Source organism: Podarcis erhardii, assembly GCF_964252035.2.
Source record: "Podarcis erhardii genome assembly, chromosome: 2".
Lineage (NCBI taxonomy): Eukaryota > Metazoa > Chordata > Lepidosauria > Squamata > Lacertidae > Podarcis > Podarcis erhardii.
In genome coordinates, this window is record NC_138498.1 from 94,153,721 (window position 1) to 94,173,138 (window position 19,418).

At 40.4% G+C, this 19,418-nt stretch overlaps 1 protein-coding gene across 9 annotated transcripts in view; it reads right to left on the bottom strand.

The window, feature by feature from the left end:
- LOC309336526 (contactin-4) overlaps nt 1–19,418 on the bottom strand; it is a 525,279-nt gene that overhangs the window by 156,355 nt on the left and 349,506 nt on the right. For all 9 annotated transcript variants that reach the window (XM_081852419.1, XM_081852424.1, XM_081852423.1 and 6 more), the window contains one exon: nt 17,600–17,695. In XM_081852419.1, the coding sequence (XP_081708545.1) occupies nt 17,600–17,695 (96 nt within the window). The remainder of the gene's footprint in view (nt 1–17,599; nt 17,696–19,418) is intronic.

Here is a 19,418-nt window from a genome sequence, read left to right on the forward strand (position 1 = left end):
TTAGTCTTTCAAATTTCAGTAGCACCTTGTGACCCTCCTATTTCTCGACTTCTGCTTAATTCACTATGCCATAGTTGTAACTCCCTGTGGCACCCCCTGGGCTTGGGTGCTACAGCGATGGAACTGGTTGTGCTACCTTGAATCCACCTCTGGGCATGGACCATGACATAGTGTGAAAATAAAGGCTAGTGATAAACAGTCTTCCTAACAAAGTAATGACTGGTCAGGTATAGTAACAATACTGAACATTCTGTTAGAAATCTCACGGAGCATTTGGGGGGGGGAGTCTAAACCATAAAAAACAAGCAAAAGCAATAGAAACATTTCTCCATTTACCTTTAACTGCATTGCTATACCTGGTAAGAACAATTTTCGGGGGGTGGGGGTAGAATTATGGAAGATAAATGGTTATCTTGCTCATTTTATCCTTATGAGAAGTGTTCAAAATTGCATTCTCAATAATTTAAATTTTGGCTGTGGCATCTCATAAAATATGAGTGAACAGGCCACAAACTTTATAAAAAAACATCATAACCCTAACCCTTCTGAATTTAAACATATGGTTTTAAATTCATAACTGTAGATTCCCCTACCTGCTCTGTAGACAACAGCTGTCTTAAAAATTGTGATGGCAACATTAATAAACAAGTCCTTACTCTGACATTTCTGACTGGATAATGTCATAATTAATTCTTTAACAGTAATGTTGTTTCCTTCCAGAACAACAGCTTCGATCCTGAAAACCATGAACAAGAGGAAATTCACAGAAAGAAATTTTCCATACTCTTCATCCATACAGACACCTGTGCTCCCCAGAAAGCTCATCCAGGGGGACACACTAGGATAGGGCTAGTGAGGGAAAGAAAAATGTGCAAAATCAGGGTGGGGCACTTTCTATGAGAGGAGTACATGGTTCTTAGGATCCAAGCCACGAGAACCTAGCAGTATCTAATTTTGCAAGTCACATTGATAATGCTAAGGTTTATTGTCTTGATAAGGTTAAGACAGGCATAGGCAAACTCCAGCCCTCCAGATGTTTGGGGCTACAATTCCCATCTTCCCTGACCACTGGTCCTGTTAGCTAGGGATGATGGGAATTGTAGTCCCAAGGATCTGTAGGGCCAGAGTTTGCCTATGCCTGGGTTAAGCGATGCATTGTTACAAAATGCTTCTGAATGTCAAAGGAATTTAAACTCCTCCCCCTTACATCACTGCCTTATTCACAATGTGACCCTCAAATATTGACATTCTAGCAACTTCTGCACATTGGAAAGGAAACATTTCCAAGAATATTACTTGGAATGAACAGAAAAGCTGCAATCACATTCTGTTAAGTTCCACATAGGCTGCATTCACAAATGGGGTTTACTGTGTAACAAACTACTTTGTTAGTTTAATTGATTATAAGGCTTCCCTTTACATTTTTTAAAACGTTACTTTTCTGCACACCGCACACTCCTGTTTCGTCACATCTTGACAATTATACCATCAAGTTGCAGTAAATGTCATTCAAACATGTCATTCTTCCATGTCATTGCTATCCCTCTACATTCCAGCACTCTCCTAGGCTCCCTCCACCTTGTCGGCATGACTTTCTTCGCCATAATAATAGCACACTTTCTCGTCAGACGAAAAAAATAAATAAAAGGTTCAAGCCATGAAATGGACAGAGAGAGCAGTGCGTGCCGGTGTGCTTCTCAAGGCTCATCACATGAGCAGCTGTGATGTGAATCCAGGAAAAAGGCAGGAAAAACACTGTAGGAAATTCCAGCAGTTTTCTGGGCTGAGAAAGCAGCAAAACATTTTCTCCAGAATCAAATAACATGAAAAGGAGCACTAGATTTGCACTATATTCCACTCCATCCCATTAGTTTTCTGGAAGTGGCTTTTATGCCGTGTGAAAGCTCAAATGTTACACACAAAATAGCAAGTTAGGGAAATGTCAGGAAAATAGAATAAACTTCAGTGTGAATGCAGCTGTAAAAGCCACTTCTGGAACTATAGTAGAATATTGTGCAAGCTGAAGGTTCATTCCCGTGTTATTTGCATCCAGGAAAAAAAAAATCATTTTGGAAATAATATGGAAATGAATGCTAAACTTGCACTTTATTCCACTATAGTTACTTTTATATCATGCGAAAGTTCAAATATAATGTGGAAATTAACAGTTGGGAAACACCCCCCCCCCGGGGGGGGGGGGAACCTGCCATGTGACTGCTGTCAAAGACTTTGGCCAATTTGTGAGAGGTATAAGATGGAAGAAGAGGAAGAGTAGGAGGAGTTTGGATTTGATATCCCTCTTTATCACTACCTGAAGGAGTCTCAAAGCGACTAACAATCTCCTTTCCCTTCCTCCCCCACAACAAACACTCTGTGAGGTGAGTGAGGCTGAGAGACTTCAGAGAAGTGTGACTAGCCCAAGGTCACCCAGCAGCTGCAGGTGGAGGAGCGGGGACGCGAACCCGGTTCACCAGATTACGAGTCCACCACTCCTAACCACTACACCACAGTGGCAGGTTTAGGAGGGCTTGACTGAGCTACATGTATTTCTTCTGGCAGCACCTGTACAGGTGTGTGTGCTTTTTATACATGTAAGCAGTTATCCACAAGCTAAACCTGAGCGTTCTGTATCAGATACGAATATATTCCTATTGCCCAAAGTAGAAAATCAGATAGTTACTTCATATTTAGCTTCCTTGAAGCTGGACTTCAATGCTAGCTATACATTTCCCCATGATGTCCTTTGGAATGGGCCACCAGGTACCATTTAGGTTTGTGCTGTTTACCTATTTTATCTCTCACTCAATAAAGCAGAGAGCTGGAACACTTTCACTGTTACACATTTCACACATCTCGGTGAGTAATTGCCCCAGCGTCATGGCTGAAAGAATGCCCTTTCAAAGCAATGCTTAAAACTTTGAACTGTGCTAACTGAAGCTGTTTTAGTGATTTCTCCCCGTTTATTCATGCACAGAGGAAATATGTTGCTCATACTTTCAACCCCCGTGAAGTAACATTGACACTTGACAATACATTTTCTTGAAAGTAAAGAAAAACAAACAAATAACATTTCTGCATTTATATAACCATGTATAACCCCATGCTGGTTATTTTGCTTCAACTGAGGTTTGTTTGGTTTTATGAGAGGACACCGCTTTTGGTTGCAATGTTTAATTAGTTACAACAGAAACTTATGAATATCTGTCAATTAAATTGGAACTAGGATTAACTGAGTAGCATTTTTTTAAAAAAGGTGGGATTCAAACTTAGCACCACTGCTCACACTGCTAACCAAATCTGCCTACAATCTCAGCTGCCAGACACCCCCCCCCCCAAAAAAAAACATTAGACCGGGGTGGGGAATCTTTTTGACTTGCACCCTGAAGGCCAGGTGGGGAGGGGCAATGTCCTCCGCTATCAAGAGTTGCAAAGAGTGTCAATCCCACCTACCTCCAATGCCCTTGGCCAACCCCTCCACTGCCTCCGAGTCTTGCCAACCCTCCCCCTCTTAAGGTAAAGGTAAAGCGACCCCTGACCATTTGTCCAGTCGTGACCTACTCTGGGGTTGCAGCGCTCATCTCGCTTTATTGGCTGAGGGAGCTGGCGTACAGCTTCCGGGTTGTGGCGAACCAGAGCAGCGCACGGAAACACTGTTTACCTTCCCACCGGAGCGGTACCTATTTATCTACTTGCACTTTGACATGCTTTCAAACTGCTAGGTTGGCGGGAGCAGGGACTGAGCAACGGGAGCTCACCCCGTCGCAGGGATTCGAACCGCCGACCTTCTGATCGGCAAGTCCTAGGCTCTGTGGTTTAACCCACAGCGCCACCCACGTCCCATCCCCTCCCTTAGACCTCACCAAACTTTCTCTCCATTTGGACCGCTTCAATGCCCCCTGCTCACTGGACCTTGTCTCTCAAGGGGAAGGGAAGCAAAGGTGGGATGGTGGCATAGGGGAGTTGCAGAGAAACACCGATGACAGGCCAGAGCAGCTCCTCAGCAACTGTCCTGTGGAAATGGCTTTCCTGCTGAGGTAGGAGATAGTTGCCGAGGAGCTGCCCTGCCCTGTTGCAACTGTTCTTCCTTTTTTCTGCCTGCTTCAGCTGCTGCTACAGTGGCCTAGCAGCTGGCAGAAGGCTAAGGTTATGCTGCAGTTTCACAGCGCCATCTGTCAGCAGTGAAGCGAACTGCTGCATGACAACAGCCTTTGAAGATATGCCTGCTGCAACACATGCCCGATTATCTAGAAAAACCCCATCCTTTTTAAGGCCTATTGTTTTATGTGAAAATTTACCCTGAGCTAATCTATTAATTAATCAACTAAAACTCATATACCATATTGCCCTGAATATAAGCCTCACTTTCCCCCTAACTTATGACTATGAAAAGCTAAAGTTAAATTCGCGACCTTACAAAAATTGGCTTTTATGATATCGCTGCTGAAACAGACATATGGTAAAACGGAACGGGTGTGAGTGCCTGCGGAATTTGAAGGGAGCGGCTTATATTCAAATATTGTCTCTCCCCCCCCTTGAATTTTAAAGGTGTGGCTTATATTCGGGCCAATACGGTAATTATTTGACTAAGGTTTACTTAACTAGGTGAAAATGTTAGCAATGAGAGAAGAGAAATTTCAGCTATTGATAACTAAACGTATAAGCAATTTAAGTGCAAGGCATAAATCTACAATCTAATACTGAATTCCACACACCTAAATTCCATTTGTTGCAATATGTGTACACAAACCTATATTCAGGCACCATAAATATTGCAGCGTGGAGAGTTTAGTGGAGAAGAGGATGTCAAAACTCATTATTTTGGGGGGTTGCATGGTTGAAAATGTAAAGTGCATTTCAACATTTCCTAAGCTCACCCAACATTTCCTAATTTCAGTAGGTTGCATCATCATGCTGCTCAGCACTATGTAACACCCATGATGAATTAACTGACCTGACAAAACATTTATTCCCTAACGTAAATGCAGCACAACATATGGATGGGACTTTCCTATTACCTTAAAGGAGAAAAGCTGAATAATAATGTTGAAGTGCTTAGGAATTAAACAACAACAAAGCAACCTCGCTGTGCATCAAAATCCCACCTGTATTAACTGCATTGTTCCTATTTCTTTTAAAGAAACACATTTTTTATTAAAGATTTCTTGGTTTACAAAAGTATGTGTGATGTCTCTTTTTTCAAGCTACATTTTATACAGGTCAGTTTCATTTGTTGAGACATTAGTATTACATTAGGAAGGAAAGGGGGAAAGAGCTGGAGGGGGTCATGGTTGGGGTTGGGTGGCAATGCTTCTATTCTACATATTGTATGTGTGGGGTTTTGTGTCAGCGTCCTTTGTGTGGGTTCTTTACTATTCACTTGCGTTCCTTTGGTGGTGAGAGAGGCTGGGGGTTGGCCTAAGGTGTGGTTGTTTGTTTGTGGTTGGCTGTGGTGAACTTTGTTTTCATGTGTGTGTGGGGTGTGTGTTTTTGAATCAGGTTAGCCATATTGATTCATATGCTGTTGGCAGATTCTTGTCACTGTCTTGTTGGGCTGTGTACGTGATAAAGGGGAGCCATATCGGGGTGAAGGCGTCTTCTTCTTCTTCTTCTTCTTCTTCTTCTTCTTCTTCTTCTTCTTTTTTTATAGATAATTTTATTCAATACAAGTTAAAATACAAACATAATCACAACAAAAGAAAATACAAAAGAGAAAAACAAATACATTTATCCAAGGAAAAGGAATTAGAGAATATTTTGTCTCTTCTCATATTTACAGTTATTTATACCTCTATAAAATGCTATTCATGATAACACAGTGAAATGAAATGTAAGATATCAGAATAAAGAAAAAGGGAACAAAAAGAGAATAAAAAAGTAAAAAAACAGGTCATATATGAATTTTTTTTAAAAGTAGATAAGTACTCACAATACATAGCCATTTCTCATCTATATTTACATTCAATTGTATAAATTCGTCTTGTCCTTATCTACCTTAAACAAATTGTTTCTTTTGAAAGAAAAAAGAAAAAAAGAAAAAAAGGGGGAAAGGGAAAAAAGGGAAAAAAAGAAAAGAAAAAAACGACTTCCACCGTTTACCTCACGCGTTTTTAATAATCCGTTCTTCAGAGCCTCTGTTCTTCATATTTTCCCTTTGGGTTTCCTTAATGTCTCACTTTGTATTTTTTTTTTATATTACGCACAAAATTATTCTAAACACAACCAGATTTTTGTAGTTGAGCCCGTTTTTGTAAATAATCATTTAAACACTCCCATTGCTTCATAACCATAGTTTTGGATTTTCTCCTTATTATATCTGTCAATTTTGCTAATTCCAGGTACCCGCAAAGTTTCCCCAACCATTCTCTTTTTGTTGGGATGCGTTCCTCTTTCCAATAGCTAGCAATCAAAATTCTTGCCGCTGTTGTCACATATAGAAATAAGTTAATTTTCTCTTTGGGGATATCTTTATCTAAGATTCCTAATAAATATGCCTCTGCCTTTTTTTTATGTGATGTCCTTATCAATTTTTTTATTTCGTCATGGATCATGTCCCAAAAGATTTTAATCTTTGGGCAAGTCCACCACATATGATATAATGTACCTTTTGTTCTGTTACATTTCCAACATTTAGCGTTGTTCCTTTTATTTATTTTTGACAATCTGTCAGGGGTTAGGTACCATCTGTGGTGCATTTTTCTGAAATTCTCCCTTAATAAATCACAAGCAGTAAAATTTATATTTTCCTCCCAAAAAGTTTTCCATCTTTCCAGATCTATCTCATATCCCAAATCGTGCTCCCATTTTAACATGTTTTCCCCTTTCGTCTCTTGTTCTAGTGTGGGTTTCATTAATAGTCTATACATTTTTGCAAGTATTTTTTGATCGCTCTGTAGTATTTCCTTTTCTAATTTTAAGGTTTTATTTTCAAATCCCCCCCTTTTTGTCTTTTTCATAAGTTGCTTTTAATTGATAATATTGTAACCAATTTATTCTAAATGTTTGTAATTGTTCGTAAGTTTTTAATTTAATATTTCCATCTGCTTCCTCTAATATTTCCTTATATGTTGGCCAAGTCTCTTTTACATTACTCTTTAATGCTGTAGTTGCTTCCACTGGCGAAACCCATTGGGGAATTTTCTCAATAATTTTTCCTTTTGCTCTTTCCCAGACATCCAATAGAGCCTTTCTTACTATGTGGTTTGTAAATTTTATGTGTTGTTCTTTTTTATCATAGAAGAAGTAGCCGTGCCATCCATATATTTTGTCCCAGCCCTCTAATGTTAGGGCTTCATTATCTTTTAATAATATCCATTTTTTTATCCAGCACCAACACGCTGCCTCAAAATATTTCCTTAAATCTGGCACTGCGAATCCTCCACTTTCTTTTGGGCCCATCATTACTTCTGATTTTATCAGAAGGCGTCTTCTTCTTTTTGTCCCCATGTCAGTTTCAGTTGATTCTATTTCTGATGCTGAGAATACTTGATAATTTGGCCCATTTAACGTCAGCTGGCATTTTCAAAGTTTATCCCCGCCCCCATGTAGCAGAGCATTTTAATGATGTACAGAGTGCTCTATAATTGGCCTTGAAACCAAAGTGAAGAGAGTAATCCCAGTGAGAATCAGTTGCATTCTTCACCAAGAGTTCAAGAGTGCACCTTAAAATTTATTCAATAATAATTAAGTGTTTACACCCCATTTTTATAGTTGTTCATTTTCTTTCTCCCTTTCATTCTTTCTCCTTCCTACCTCTTTTCCTTCGTCGGTTTGCTTGTCTTAACTATTTTATAATGTCAGCAGTGGCACTCACAGGTTGGTTTTGAGAAAGTTCCCTAACCAACTGGGGAAAGTTCCCTGATTTTTCCACTTCCCCAACTGAGGCTCCATCTGCACTATATGTTGAAAGAAGTCATACTGCTGAAATAGTCATGGCTTCCCCAAAAGAATCTAGAGAGTTGTTAGGAGAGCTCTATTGCCCTCACAGAGAGCTGCAATTCCTATAGTGGTTTAACAATCAATCCCTTTCCCCAGAGAACTCTGAAAAGTGTAGCTCTATTAAGAGTACTGGGGCCTCCTAACAAATCTTAGCACCCTTAATAAACTACACTTCCCATGATTCTTTGGGGGAAGTGAAGATTCTTTAAAGGGGCATGATACTGCTTTGAATGTATAGTGCAGATGGGGGCTGAATCTGTCTATCATTGAAGCACTGCTCTCTAGCCAGGCCACTCAAAAATTTAACCTCTGAACACATTCAGTGCTGGATAGAGCAAAATATCAACGCTAGAGAGACACGTTCCCCTATCCCGCTACCCTGGTCACTCTGCTGTTACTGGAGCCACTGTTATTGTAACATGTTCTTTCATAAGAAGAGGTTTGCAAAGCTCATTTATAAAAAATCTGGGGTTGCAAAGAGTTGCCACCCAAGTTCTTTTAGTAAGAATGATCATCAGCCAGTATAAACTGGCACTGACCCATTTGTTAACTTGCAGAGCTTGTCAAGCAGCAGATCAGTCTTAATACAATTAACAATATTTCTAATTGAATTTGCACTGTTTGAGAGAGTGGAATGATTACCAGCTAATTACCCATACAATAAGATGGGTAGCAAAAGGATCTCCTTCAGGAAAGATGGGTACTTATCTCACAGCCCTCATGTCATGCCGGCCTGGAGTGGGAGCAGAGGCACTGTTCTGGTGTTACCAAGCCATCGCTTGGAATACATTTACACTTAATATTTCCTCCTGCAACACTTAAACAAGAGCAACAACAAGAGTTCAGCCACCAAGCTCAATTTACACTGCACAGCTTTTAGCTTCAAAAATAGAAAGACATTTTCCTACCGCAAGAAAACCACAAGAACTAGAAATTGCTGGCTTCCTTTCTCTCGTGCTGGATTTATCCTACCACTTTCTTCCTAATGTACAATAACATTTCAATTACACACAATGACACCCCTATGAATATAGAGGGCTGTACCAGGTGGGCCTTAGATGATTTCTGAACCCGTTCTCTTCATTTTGCCGGATCAACTCCCTGATAATTAATTAACAAAAATCTAAATGTATCATTTTTTCTAAAAGTTGTCAAATGGAGACTAGACAATTATCCTATTGACCAGGTAAAATCTTTCAAATACCTAGGGATATTTTACCAGCCAAATTTAAACTGGACAACACAGAGACGTCAAATGATTATTCAAGCAAAATGCACTACATCAGCGATTCTCCATTTTTCCTTCTTCAAAGGCAACCAGATGGTCCCTGCTGCAATAAATATCTTTAATGCCAAGATCCTTCCTAAGCTATTGTATGGTATTCCAATTTGGATACAAGCATTCAGTAGAGAAGCTGAACAAATCCAAGCGACCTTTCTTCATAAGATCCTTGGTGCCCCGAAATGCATGTTATTTAACCTTATGTGCTGAAACCAGCCAACATCTGATGGAAACCAAAGCATGGCTCTCTACAATCAAGGTCTGCCTAAAAGTCCACTTTAGAACAACATCTAACTCCTTCTTAACCTCTATGCTTGAAGACTGGATCTCATCCAGATGGTATAGAGCAATTCAAGACAAAATCCATAGTTTGGGCATTGCTCTCGAGAGCCTTGAAGCATGTGACAAAAATCACATATTCCAATTAATCAAGCAGCGGCTCTACAACCACAAAAGACAGTGCTTGCTATCACACACTCCGAGACCTTGTTCTCCAGAGGCCTTAGGTATTACAACACCCTACGGAACCTGTGCCAAATACTTAAAGGATTTACTACTCCCTTCCCATCAAAGAGTCTTAATGCTCGCAAGATTAAATGCTTTCCCTTCTGCAGTGACTAAAGGCAGATTCCCACACACTCCATATTAAGCCCATTTGTGTGCCTGCAACCAAGAAGTACCAGATTCAATGGACCACATTCTCTTAGATTGCCCTTTACATAGCAGACCTCGCCAACTGATGCTGAGTAAAATGTTGGCTCTCCGGCTCACAACTCTGAGAAGAAATCAAATGAGGTTTCTCCTGGTAGTTCGGGACAAAGATGCCACTGCTCTAGTAGCTTTCTTTTTAGCCACAATTTCACCCGAAAGGGTTTCCAACGAACCATCCCTTCGGGAAATAGACTAAGCGTAGCAGAATATCTAAGTGCACTTGACCACAGTGTGACCCTATAACCCTTCTTCACCTTTGTCCTTTTAATTATCTCAGTGATTTGAAACGTTTTATATTGTGATGCCAATAAAGGTATAATTTGATTTGATATAGAGAGGTGTAAGTCTGCTACAAAATAAGAACAAACATATAGGAGAATCTTGGGGCACCTTAAGGAATAAAATACATTGCAGAATAACCTTTGGTACGCACTTATGCCACAATTAACCTGATTTTCTGACAATAATTTCTGCCGCTTTTCTTATGAACCAAGGTTAACTGGGGGATCAAATAGGCTGAATCTGGTACTGCAGATTTTGCTTTTCTTTAAAATAAAATAAGTGGGAGTACAGTCAATGATATTAACACCAGTATATCATTTACACAACACTTTTTTCTGACTATTTGCTATATTTTAAGTGCAGCCTCTCAGTAATCCTTACTATCACCCTGTAGGGGGTGCTAATATTATTATTATAACCACCACATTGCAAATACCATGAGTGGCTCAAGGATCATGGCTTGTTGAGGGCTATTTGCTTAACCACAAAGCTACACTAGATACAAAACCTGCCATCTTGTGCAAGGCTATGTGGTGGAGAAAGATATTCTCTACCCTATGACTGGCCCAATGTTCAACTTGTTGTGAGAGTTACAGATAGGTAGCCATGTTGGTCTGCCATGGTCAAAACAAAATAAAAAAATTCCTTCCAGTAGCACCTTAAAGACCAACTGAGTTAGTTCTAGGTATGAGCTTTCGTGTGCATGCACACTTCTTCAGATACACTGAAACAGAAGTCACCGGACCTTTCTATATAGTGAGAAGGTGGGGAGGGGTATTACTCAGAAGGGTGGTGGGAATGGGTGATTGGCAGATAGCTGCGATGAGCCTGTTGACGACTCTTAACGACTGCAATAGGTCTAACAGGAAAAAGCCATTTTTCACCTTCTCACCCCTTGCTTTTTCCTGTTAGACCCATTGCAGTCGTTAAGAGTCGTCAACAGGCTCATCGCAGCTATCTGCCAATCACCCATTCCCACCACCCTTCTGAGTAATACCCCTCCCCACCTTCTCACTATATAGAAAGGTCCGGTGACTTCTGTTTCAGTGTATCTGAAGAAGTGTGCATGCACACGAAAGCTCATACCTAGAACTAACTCAGTTGGTCTTTAAGGTGCTACTGGAAGGAATTTTTTTATTTTGTTTTGTTGTGAGAGGAGTTTGTTTTCAGAGGAGTGGGATCAGTTTATATTGTAATAATTTCACTGCTGATTTTGATCTTGTGATCATGAGAGCCTCGAACTGAAACATTTCAATGTGTACTTTTTGTCATTTACACACACAAACCCACCTCCCCAAATAATGCTTAAACTTACCCTGTGTTTCAGTGACAGGGCATAGTGGAATAGGATCTGCTGTGGTCTGCAGCAGGGACTTCCGCAGAAGGAGCAGCCTCTTTTGGAGCTACTGACAGTGGCATTTTGTAAGCAAGGTGCACGGCAGGGCAGAGCCCCCAAGGATACCTGGCATCTTCACCTACCCCATTTGCTAGAAAGGGCCCTTCTACTGTGCCAGTCTGGCACTGGCATTGGTGCCCCTTTCCATTCTAACAGGAAGAAGACTACATACTTTCAGATACAGCAGTGGCTCACTATTTTGATTGATCCCAAGACAGAGTTAGGGACAGAGTCTGCCCATGATGAAATAGTAAACAATGACAAGAGTAAAAGTATTGTTGTACTAATGCATTACAAATGCACGATGTGTTCTTGGTTGAAACCTGACAGTTGAATTCAGACTCCACATAGGTATTAGCAAGTTTAATGTAGTTTATTTAAAAAAGTTAAAGATAGCTGCCCATTGCTGGTCTTAGCATAAGTGAGGTTTCTCCTAGGCCAAGTCTATTGCGGATGGGGAAGTCTGTAGGATGCAGTATGCTTTAGGGAACAGTGCACAGATAATTCACAGCCTAATACACCACACACACTACAAACAACTTATCTGCTCTTCATCTGGATTCCCTAGAAATTTCCTGGAACTCATGAACGAGGCTCATATAAAAATATATGAATGCTGCTTTCTAGAAATGCTTACTTGCTGATAGCTTAATAACAGGAGTCTATCTCTTATGAATCTCTGAGGACATTTATTTTAGAAACCATAGTTCCCTATTCAGATGTGTTTATGTGAACAGAAAGCTAACTATCAGCGTATCTTTAACATCAACACCGTAATTACACTGGTATAATCCAGCAGGGAGAGTAAAATTCAAAACCAAAGAATTTTCGCCTAAAACTGAAAACCTGAAATGTTAGATGTGTCACTATTCTGATCACTTGGTAAATATTAGTGACTAAATACATTCAAATGTGTTGGAAATGAACACTTCTTCAAAGTAGAATAATTTGAAAAGGGAAAGATTAGTGTACAAAGAGAGCCATAAGATAGGGAGAAATATGTACAAAGAGAGCCATAAGATAGGGAGAAATATGTTTTAGGGGAGGAAATCTTGATATATGTTGTTTCCTATGTTGTAGCTTAGGTACCTCAGAACAGGAACAATCATCTTCCCCCTATATTCTCTAATCACTTTACATCATGCTTTCCTACAAATGAATGACTATTGGTCCGCCCATGGTTCAGACCATCTTGTCACTATTACAGATGGGGGCAGGATTCACTTATTCAGCCTCATCAGCAGAAGCCCTGTGCAAAGGGGCTTCCCCTCTTTTCCCCTCCTGTACCCCCTGAAAGTTGTTTTGGCTGGGGGGGGGGTCAGGAAAACCCCCAGAACAGCATGTCAGGGGGAGAAGACTGGCAAGCTGAAACGCTTGTGCAGATGGTTCATTCATCACAGCATGACATTGAATTCCACTGGAAGCTTTTCATTTAACATGTAGCCTAAGGATTTCTTTCCTGGAGAAATTTGAAAATAATGTAGTCTCTGCTGCAATATTAAACTTAAAGTTGAACATTTATCTTCTAGGGGGTCAGGCCATTTGTCCACCCAATCCAGTATTTTCAACTCTGACTTTGAGTGGTTCCCAAGGCTTCAGAGATGGGTGTTTTGTAGCCCTTCTAACTAAGATCGTTTAATTACAGGAGAATGCTGCTGCACTCATATTTCACTTACGGGCTTCTGTAGGTAACTTATTGACCATTGTGGGAACATAATGCTGTACAGTGGTACCTCGGTTTAAGAACAGCCCTGTTTACAAACTATTCGGTATACGAGCTCCGCAATACCGGAAGTAGTGTTCAGGTTAGTGAATTTTACCTTGGTCTACAAACGGAAGACGAACAGTAGAAGGGCACCGGCGGCGGGAGGCCTTATTAGGGAAAGCATGCCTCAGTTTAAGAACAGCTTTGGTTTAAGAACAGACTTCCAGAACAGATTAAATTCGTAAACCGAGGTACCACTGTACCAGGATTACCCTTTAGGTCTGATTCCACAGGCTTTTCTTATGTTCTTAAGTGCTGATCCCAAAGTTTACTGCAGAACTTTCTGCAAGATTTCACAGCCATTTTGTGTTTTCCAAAGCACTGTGGTTTAAGAAGCTTCTATTTTACCTGGGAAGGTAAGCAAAGCAGGGGCCTGACTGCACAGGCATACCAGAGTTCCCCATAGTCCTTGGCTTTGCTTCCCCCCTAAATCTCTTCTTCTGGAGTTACAGATCTTTCTCATTAGTTCCACCCCTGATTTCTAAAGTTCCTGCTTCCCTTTTGTCTTCCCATTCCAGAGTTCACAAACTCCCAATTGGTTTGTGATTTTGCACCACTCCTTCTCCACATCTGAAACCTAAGAATAGCTCTACTCTCCTAAACATCTTCTTGCTTCCTCAACAAGAACTTCCACCCTGCACCTCACCTGAAGCCTGAAACTGCACCAGTTGGCCGTATTGTTATACCCTACAACTTTTCCTTTCTCTCTTTCTTGGAAACTCTTATTATTTATTTTTAAATTGGAATAAAAATATAACTTCTAGAAAGGTCTCCCATGAATATGCTATGTGGGTGTACCTCTCTTTATGGCTCATAGCTACCTGTCATGTACCACACTGCAAAAGCCTCCGCATGGAGCAACTTCAAGGAGCCGCTGTGCGCTTGCTGTTGATGTTGCATCAAGTTAGTTTAGCAGTATTTTCCATTAGGCATTTTTGTAATGTTGATCTAGATCTTTTAAACCCTGCTTTAACATAATGACACAATTTCACATCATCTTTTAGGCAACAATGGAAACCAATGTTTTGTTATGCTCTTAACTATAATTGTTTTTGTAGAAAATCCTCTTTGAAACGTGATCATTTTGTTTGTCTCTTCATATTGCCATCTGCCACTCAGCAAACATTGACTTTTTGACTGTTGCTAATGCAACTTCCTTGTTAACTTCATTTTCTCAGCAGCAGCATCAATGAAATTGGCTCCAATTACGGAACAGGTTTTGATAAACATCCCATATCCCCAGAAGACAATGAACCATTTTACACTGTGTGAAGTGATTGGTTCATTTGAGTGAGAGACCTGGATATTGTTTTATATAAGTAGTTATATTTAGGATGTCAAAGGCATTAACGTTAGGCATGTGAATTAGTGTAATTCTTTTGTCCCATCAATCATAAAATACCCTTTTATGAACTAAAGAAAAAGCCAGTCTTTAACAAAACAACACCCCTTCCTCTTAAAGAAAAACATCACATAAAAAGGAACCTTCATACATAAGTAGAGTCATGGAGACACAGTACATAAAATACAACGTATTATGAATCTTCCTAATAACAGCTACGGGGGCAGGAAAGTTAAGGTTTTTTTTATTCTTAATGAATAATAAAGGCACATCATGTGGGTGGGTCCCCTCAATGTGGGGGGCAAGTAGACGCCGCACCAGCTTGTTCTTCATACAAAATTTTTTCTGTATGACGCTATTTACCTTAGGAATTAGGAATCTGTGGTCCTCCAGATATTGATGGACTACAGCTCCCATCATTCCAACCACTGTGAGACATGAAAGACCTGCTTCCTGCCTGGCAGGCCTTTTCCACCTGGCCTGAGAGGGCAGGACCATGACTTACTCCAGCTACAAAAGCTGAGCTTGCTCAAAAGACTCTTGGGCTGGGATGTTATTTGGGGGTTGCTGTTGTTGTTATTGGTTTCGTGTACCTTTATTTTAAATCTTGTAATTTATGGGGAAATTGTTCCATTTGGTTGGGTATTTTTAAATGTTTTATTTATTGTTTCTGACTACTTTTGTTTTGTTATAGTTATGTATTTTTTTCATTGCATGAACTGTGGAAGATGTCATACAGATAAAAATATGTATGTATGTCTATGCTGGCTGCGGCTGATGCAAGTTGCAGTTCAACAACATGGCTTAGTGCCCTTGTATCTATGGGACCGGCTCTCCTGGTATGCCCCGCAGAGTACCTTAAGGTCCATGAATAACCATAGTTTAGAGGTCCCGGGCCCTAAAGAAGTCAGACTATCCTCCACCAGGGCCAGGGCCTATTCAGTGATGGCTCTGACCTGGTGGAATGCTCTGTCCCATGAAACTAGGGCCCTTCAGGATTTAACCTCCTTCCGTCGGGCCTGTAAGACAGAGCTATTCCGCCTGGCCTTTAATTTGAATTCAGCCTGATCTTTTATTTCCCTTCTCTTCCCTCCCCCTCCCCTTTTATGAAGGTCACCCACTCTGAGACCCCACAGCTAATTCTCCCTTGGCCTCCTCGCTGGCCCAAGTAGGACCAATTCAGCCAGCTAGCCCTGGGGATTATCTAATGCTTATTTCCCCTAAACTGATTTTTTAATTTTATTGTTATTCATGTTTTTATATTGTATTTTATGCTGCTTTTATAATTAAGTGTTTTAAATTTGTTGTTAGCTGCCTTGAGCCCGGTTTTTGAACCAGGAAGGGCGGGTATAAATAAATAATAATAATAATAATAATAATAATAATAATAATAATAATTATTATTATTATTATTATTATTATTATCATCATCATCATTATTTGGAGGACCACAGATCTTAAAAGACTCTGTTTGGAAAACAGAGAAAAGGTGCAGTCTAAAGTATGTATCATCTGCTCCTTTCAAACGAGGACTGACTCTATTCTATGATTAGCTGGTTCAAAACAACTCTTCTCACACTTAGATGTAGGCATTGAAAAAATATTTGCTCCTGGTTTTCATTTTAATAATGAAGCAATTGTTGTAGCTATTATTAAACAAAACAGATATGAGAAATATTTTGTTACCACCCAATAAAGTCAAAAAATGCACCAGTGCTAATTATTATTATTTTATTATTAATAATCATTTTATTATTTATATCCCACCCATCTGGTTAGGTTTTCCCAGCCACTCTGGGAGGCTTATAGCATATCTAAAAACAAAATAAAAACATCAAGCATTAAAAACCTGCAGATACAAAGCTGCCTTCTGGTGTTTTCCAAAAGTTGTGTAATTCTTTATCTCCTTGACATCTGAAGGGAGGGCGTTCCACAGAAAGGGCGCCACTACTGAGAAGGCCTTCTGCATGGTTCCTTGTAACTTTGCTTCTCGCAGTGATGGAACAAGCAAAGACCCTCAGAGGAGGACTTCAGTGTCCAGGCTGGACGATGGGGGTGGAGTTGCTCCTTCAGGTATACTGGGCTGAGGCCATTTAGGGGTTTGAAGGTCAGCACCAACACTTTGAATTGTGCTCAGAAATGTACTGGAAGCCAGGGAAGATCTTTCAGGACTCGTGTTATATGGTCCTGGCAGCCACTCCCAGTCACCAGAAGTAAGAGGTGCAATGATAAAGGTTTATAAAAATTTGCATGGTGTGGAGAGGGTGGATAGCGAAAATATTATCTCCCTCACTCGTAGCACTAGAAATCATGGACATCCAGTGAAGCTGATTATTTGAAGGTTCAGGACAGCTAAAAGAAAGTTCTTCTTCATGCAGTGCATAGCTAAACTATGGAACTCACTGCTGCAGGAGGCAACAAGTTGGATGGCTTTAAAAGAAGATAAGAAAAGTTCATGGAAAAAGGGGCTATCAATGGCTACTATCCATTATGGCTATTCTCTGCCTCTATGGTTGAAGGCAGTATGCTTCTGAATACCAGTTGCTTCAAACTGCAGGAGAGAGGAGTCCTCTTCTGCTCAGGTCCCACTTGCACATTTCCCATACACATCTGGTTGGCCAGTGTAGGAACAGGATGCCGGACTAGCAGAGCCAATCGTTTGATCCTCCGGGCTCTTATTATGTTCTTATATAAAGGTGGCAGATTTGCCATGATTCACTGTGGCAGCATGTGGATCTAGTTAAGGGATCCCTGATGGCACACATTTATTCCTTTGTAAATCCCATTCACCAGAGTGGGACTTATATGCAGTTTACTGGCATGCAGAACCCCTGCACTCATTTGCAAGACAAGGGAGTTTATACTGATGACATTTATACTACTCACCGCCAGAATGTGGAGGTGGTCCACACAGCAGAACCATCCCTTGTCCTTGTCGTACTGACACTGTACTTCTTGTCCTGGTTTTGAAATTTTCAAGATCTATTGGGAATAGATAAAAAAAAACGTAATGTTATGGCACACAAGTTATGTCACTCACTACCCAAATGAGAAGTGATAGGATACTGAGCCTTTAGATTCACTAGAAGAATTTAAAGTGGTGGCATGCAGGAGAACTGATGATGATCAAGAAGGTCTACCCCCCCAAGAATTCTATTGCCTCAAGTGAGTGAGTAGTGTTCAGGGTTCAACCTGGTTATCTCCATATTGTGCACACTCAGGATACATCTGTGTGAAGCATTTTTCTTGGGGGTGGGGGGATAAACTTGCAGGGGCCTCATAAACTATCTAATCCACCTGCCTTTCTGCTCAGTGCAGGAGATCCAGCGCTACAGAATCTCCAATAGATGTCTTGAAGACTTTCAGAAGGAGACCACCAACCATCTACGTTAACTGGTTTCATTATTGAACCATCTAACCACCAGGAAGTTTCTCCTAATGCTTAACTGAAATCTATTCTCCTGTAGCTTGGTTCCATTTTCTCCTGTCCTGTCTTCTGGGGCAGAAGGTAACAAAACACCATGCGTTAGCCCTTCAGGTATTTGAAAAATGCTCTCAAGTTCCCCCCTCATTTTTCTCATTTATTAAAAAGTTACAATACAGCTTTGTCCGCTGCCATATTACAGAATTATCACTCCAATCCTCAATTCCACATCACTGTCATGTTGGCTCACAGAATACCCTCAATAGGAGCTCAACTACTGATCCGGTTTTCTCTTCTCTAAACCTATTCCAGTTTATCTACTTTGTTCTTAAAAGTGTGTTACCCAACATAGTATGCAGTGCTTCAGATGAAATCTGACTAATATTGAATAAAGTGGGGTTTTTAATTGTCAAGTGGTATGTGCGCATGAGACAGATTTAGTAGTAAATAGTACATTTCTGAGTCAATTCAATGTGAGTCACAGGCAGGCCTTATAGAGGGGATTTGCCCCTTCTTTCCCAAGTGTCCCTCTTTACCCCACCTGAATTTAAAAAGCATATTGAATGGAGCACAATGAGCTCTTAGGGAATGCACAAAAGGAACAAAGGGTGAAAATACTCACTGCACACACATGCTTGTGTAAACACACATAAGATGTTCACTCAATCATAGGTAGCAACTTTAGCGTACTTCAGTTACACTGAGATTCTTGAACTCAGAAGTCAGGGCTCCATTTCTCAGAAACCCAGTTCACGCGCTATCTGCATCAGTTCACTCTGAGTTTAACTGCTTTCATGAATTGCCTATCCTACAGATGGTAGCTGAGTGATTAATGGGTGATTTTGTGTGTACTGCAAAAATGGAAGAGTCCACTCATGGACACTAAATACAACATTGCAGTAATCATGTGATTAAATATTTCACACGGACAGTTAAATGCACAGAAGAGGTGGTCGAGATTAACTCTTGAATTACCTTGCGCACTAAACTTTCTTATCACAAGTGTCCCAAGTCACTGGAATGACAAGAATTGAAAGATGGGGAGGACTCATGTCGGTGCCTCATTGTAAGTTAGACATGGGTATATTGAGGTTCATGAGCTATGGCAACTAAAATCCCCTTTTGTTTTACATTTATCATCCCAACATTAAGTTGTGATAACAACCACATGAAGGAAAACTGCAAAATGGCAAATTCTGTCCTAACAACAAGCACTCTGAAACATTCTTTTTCTCTGCCTTGTGTATTACACTTAAGCTTATTAATTGCCAAGGTTACTAT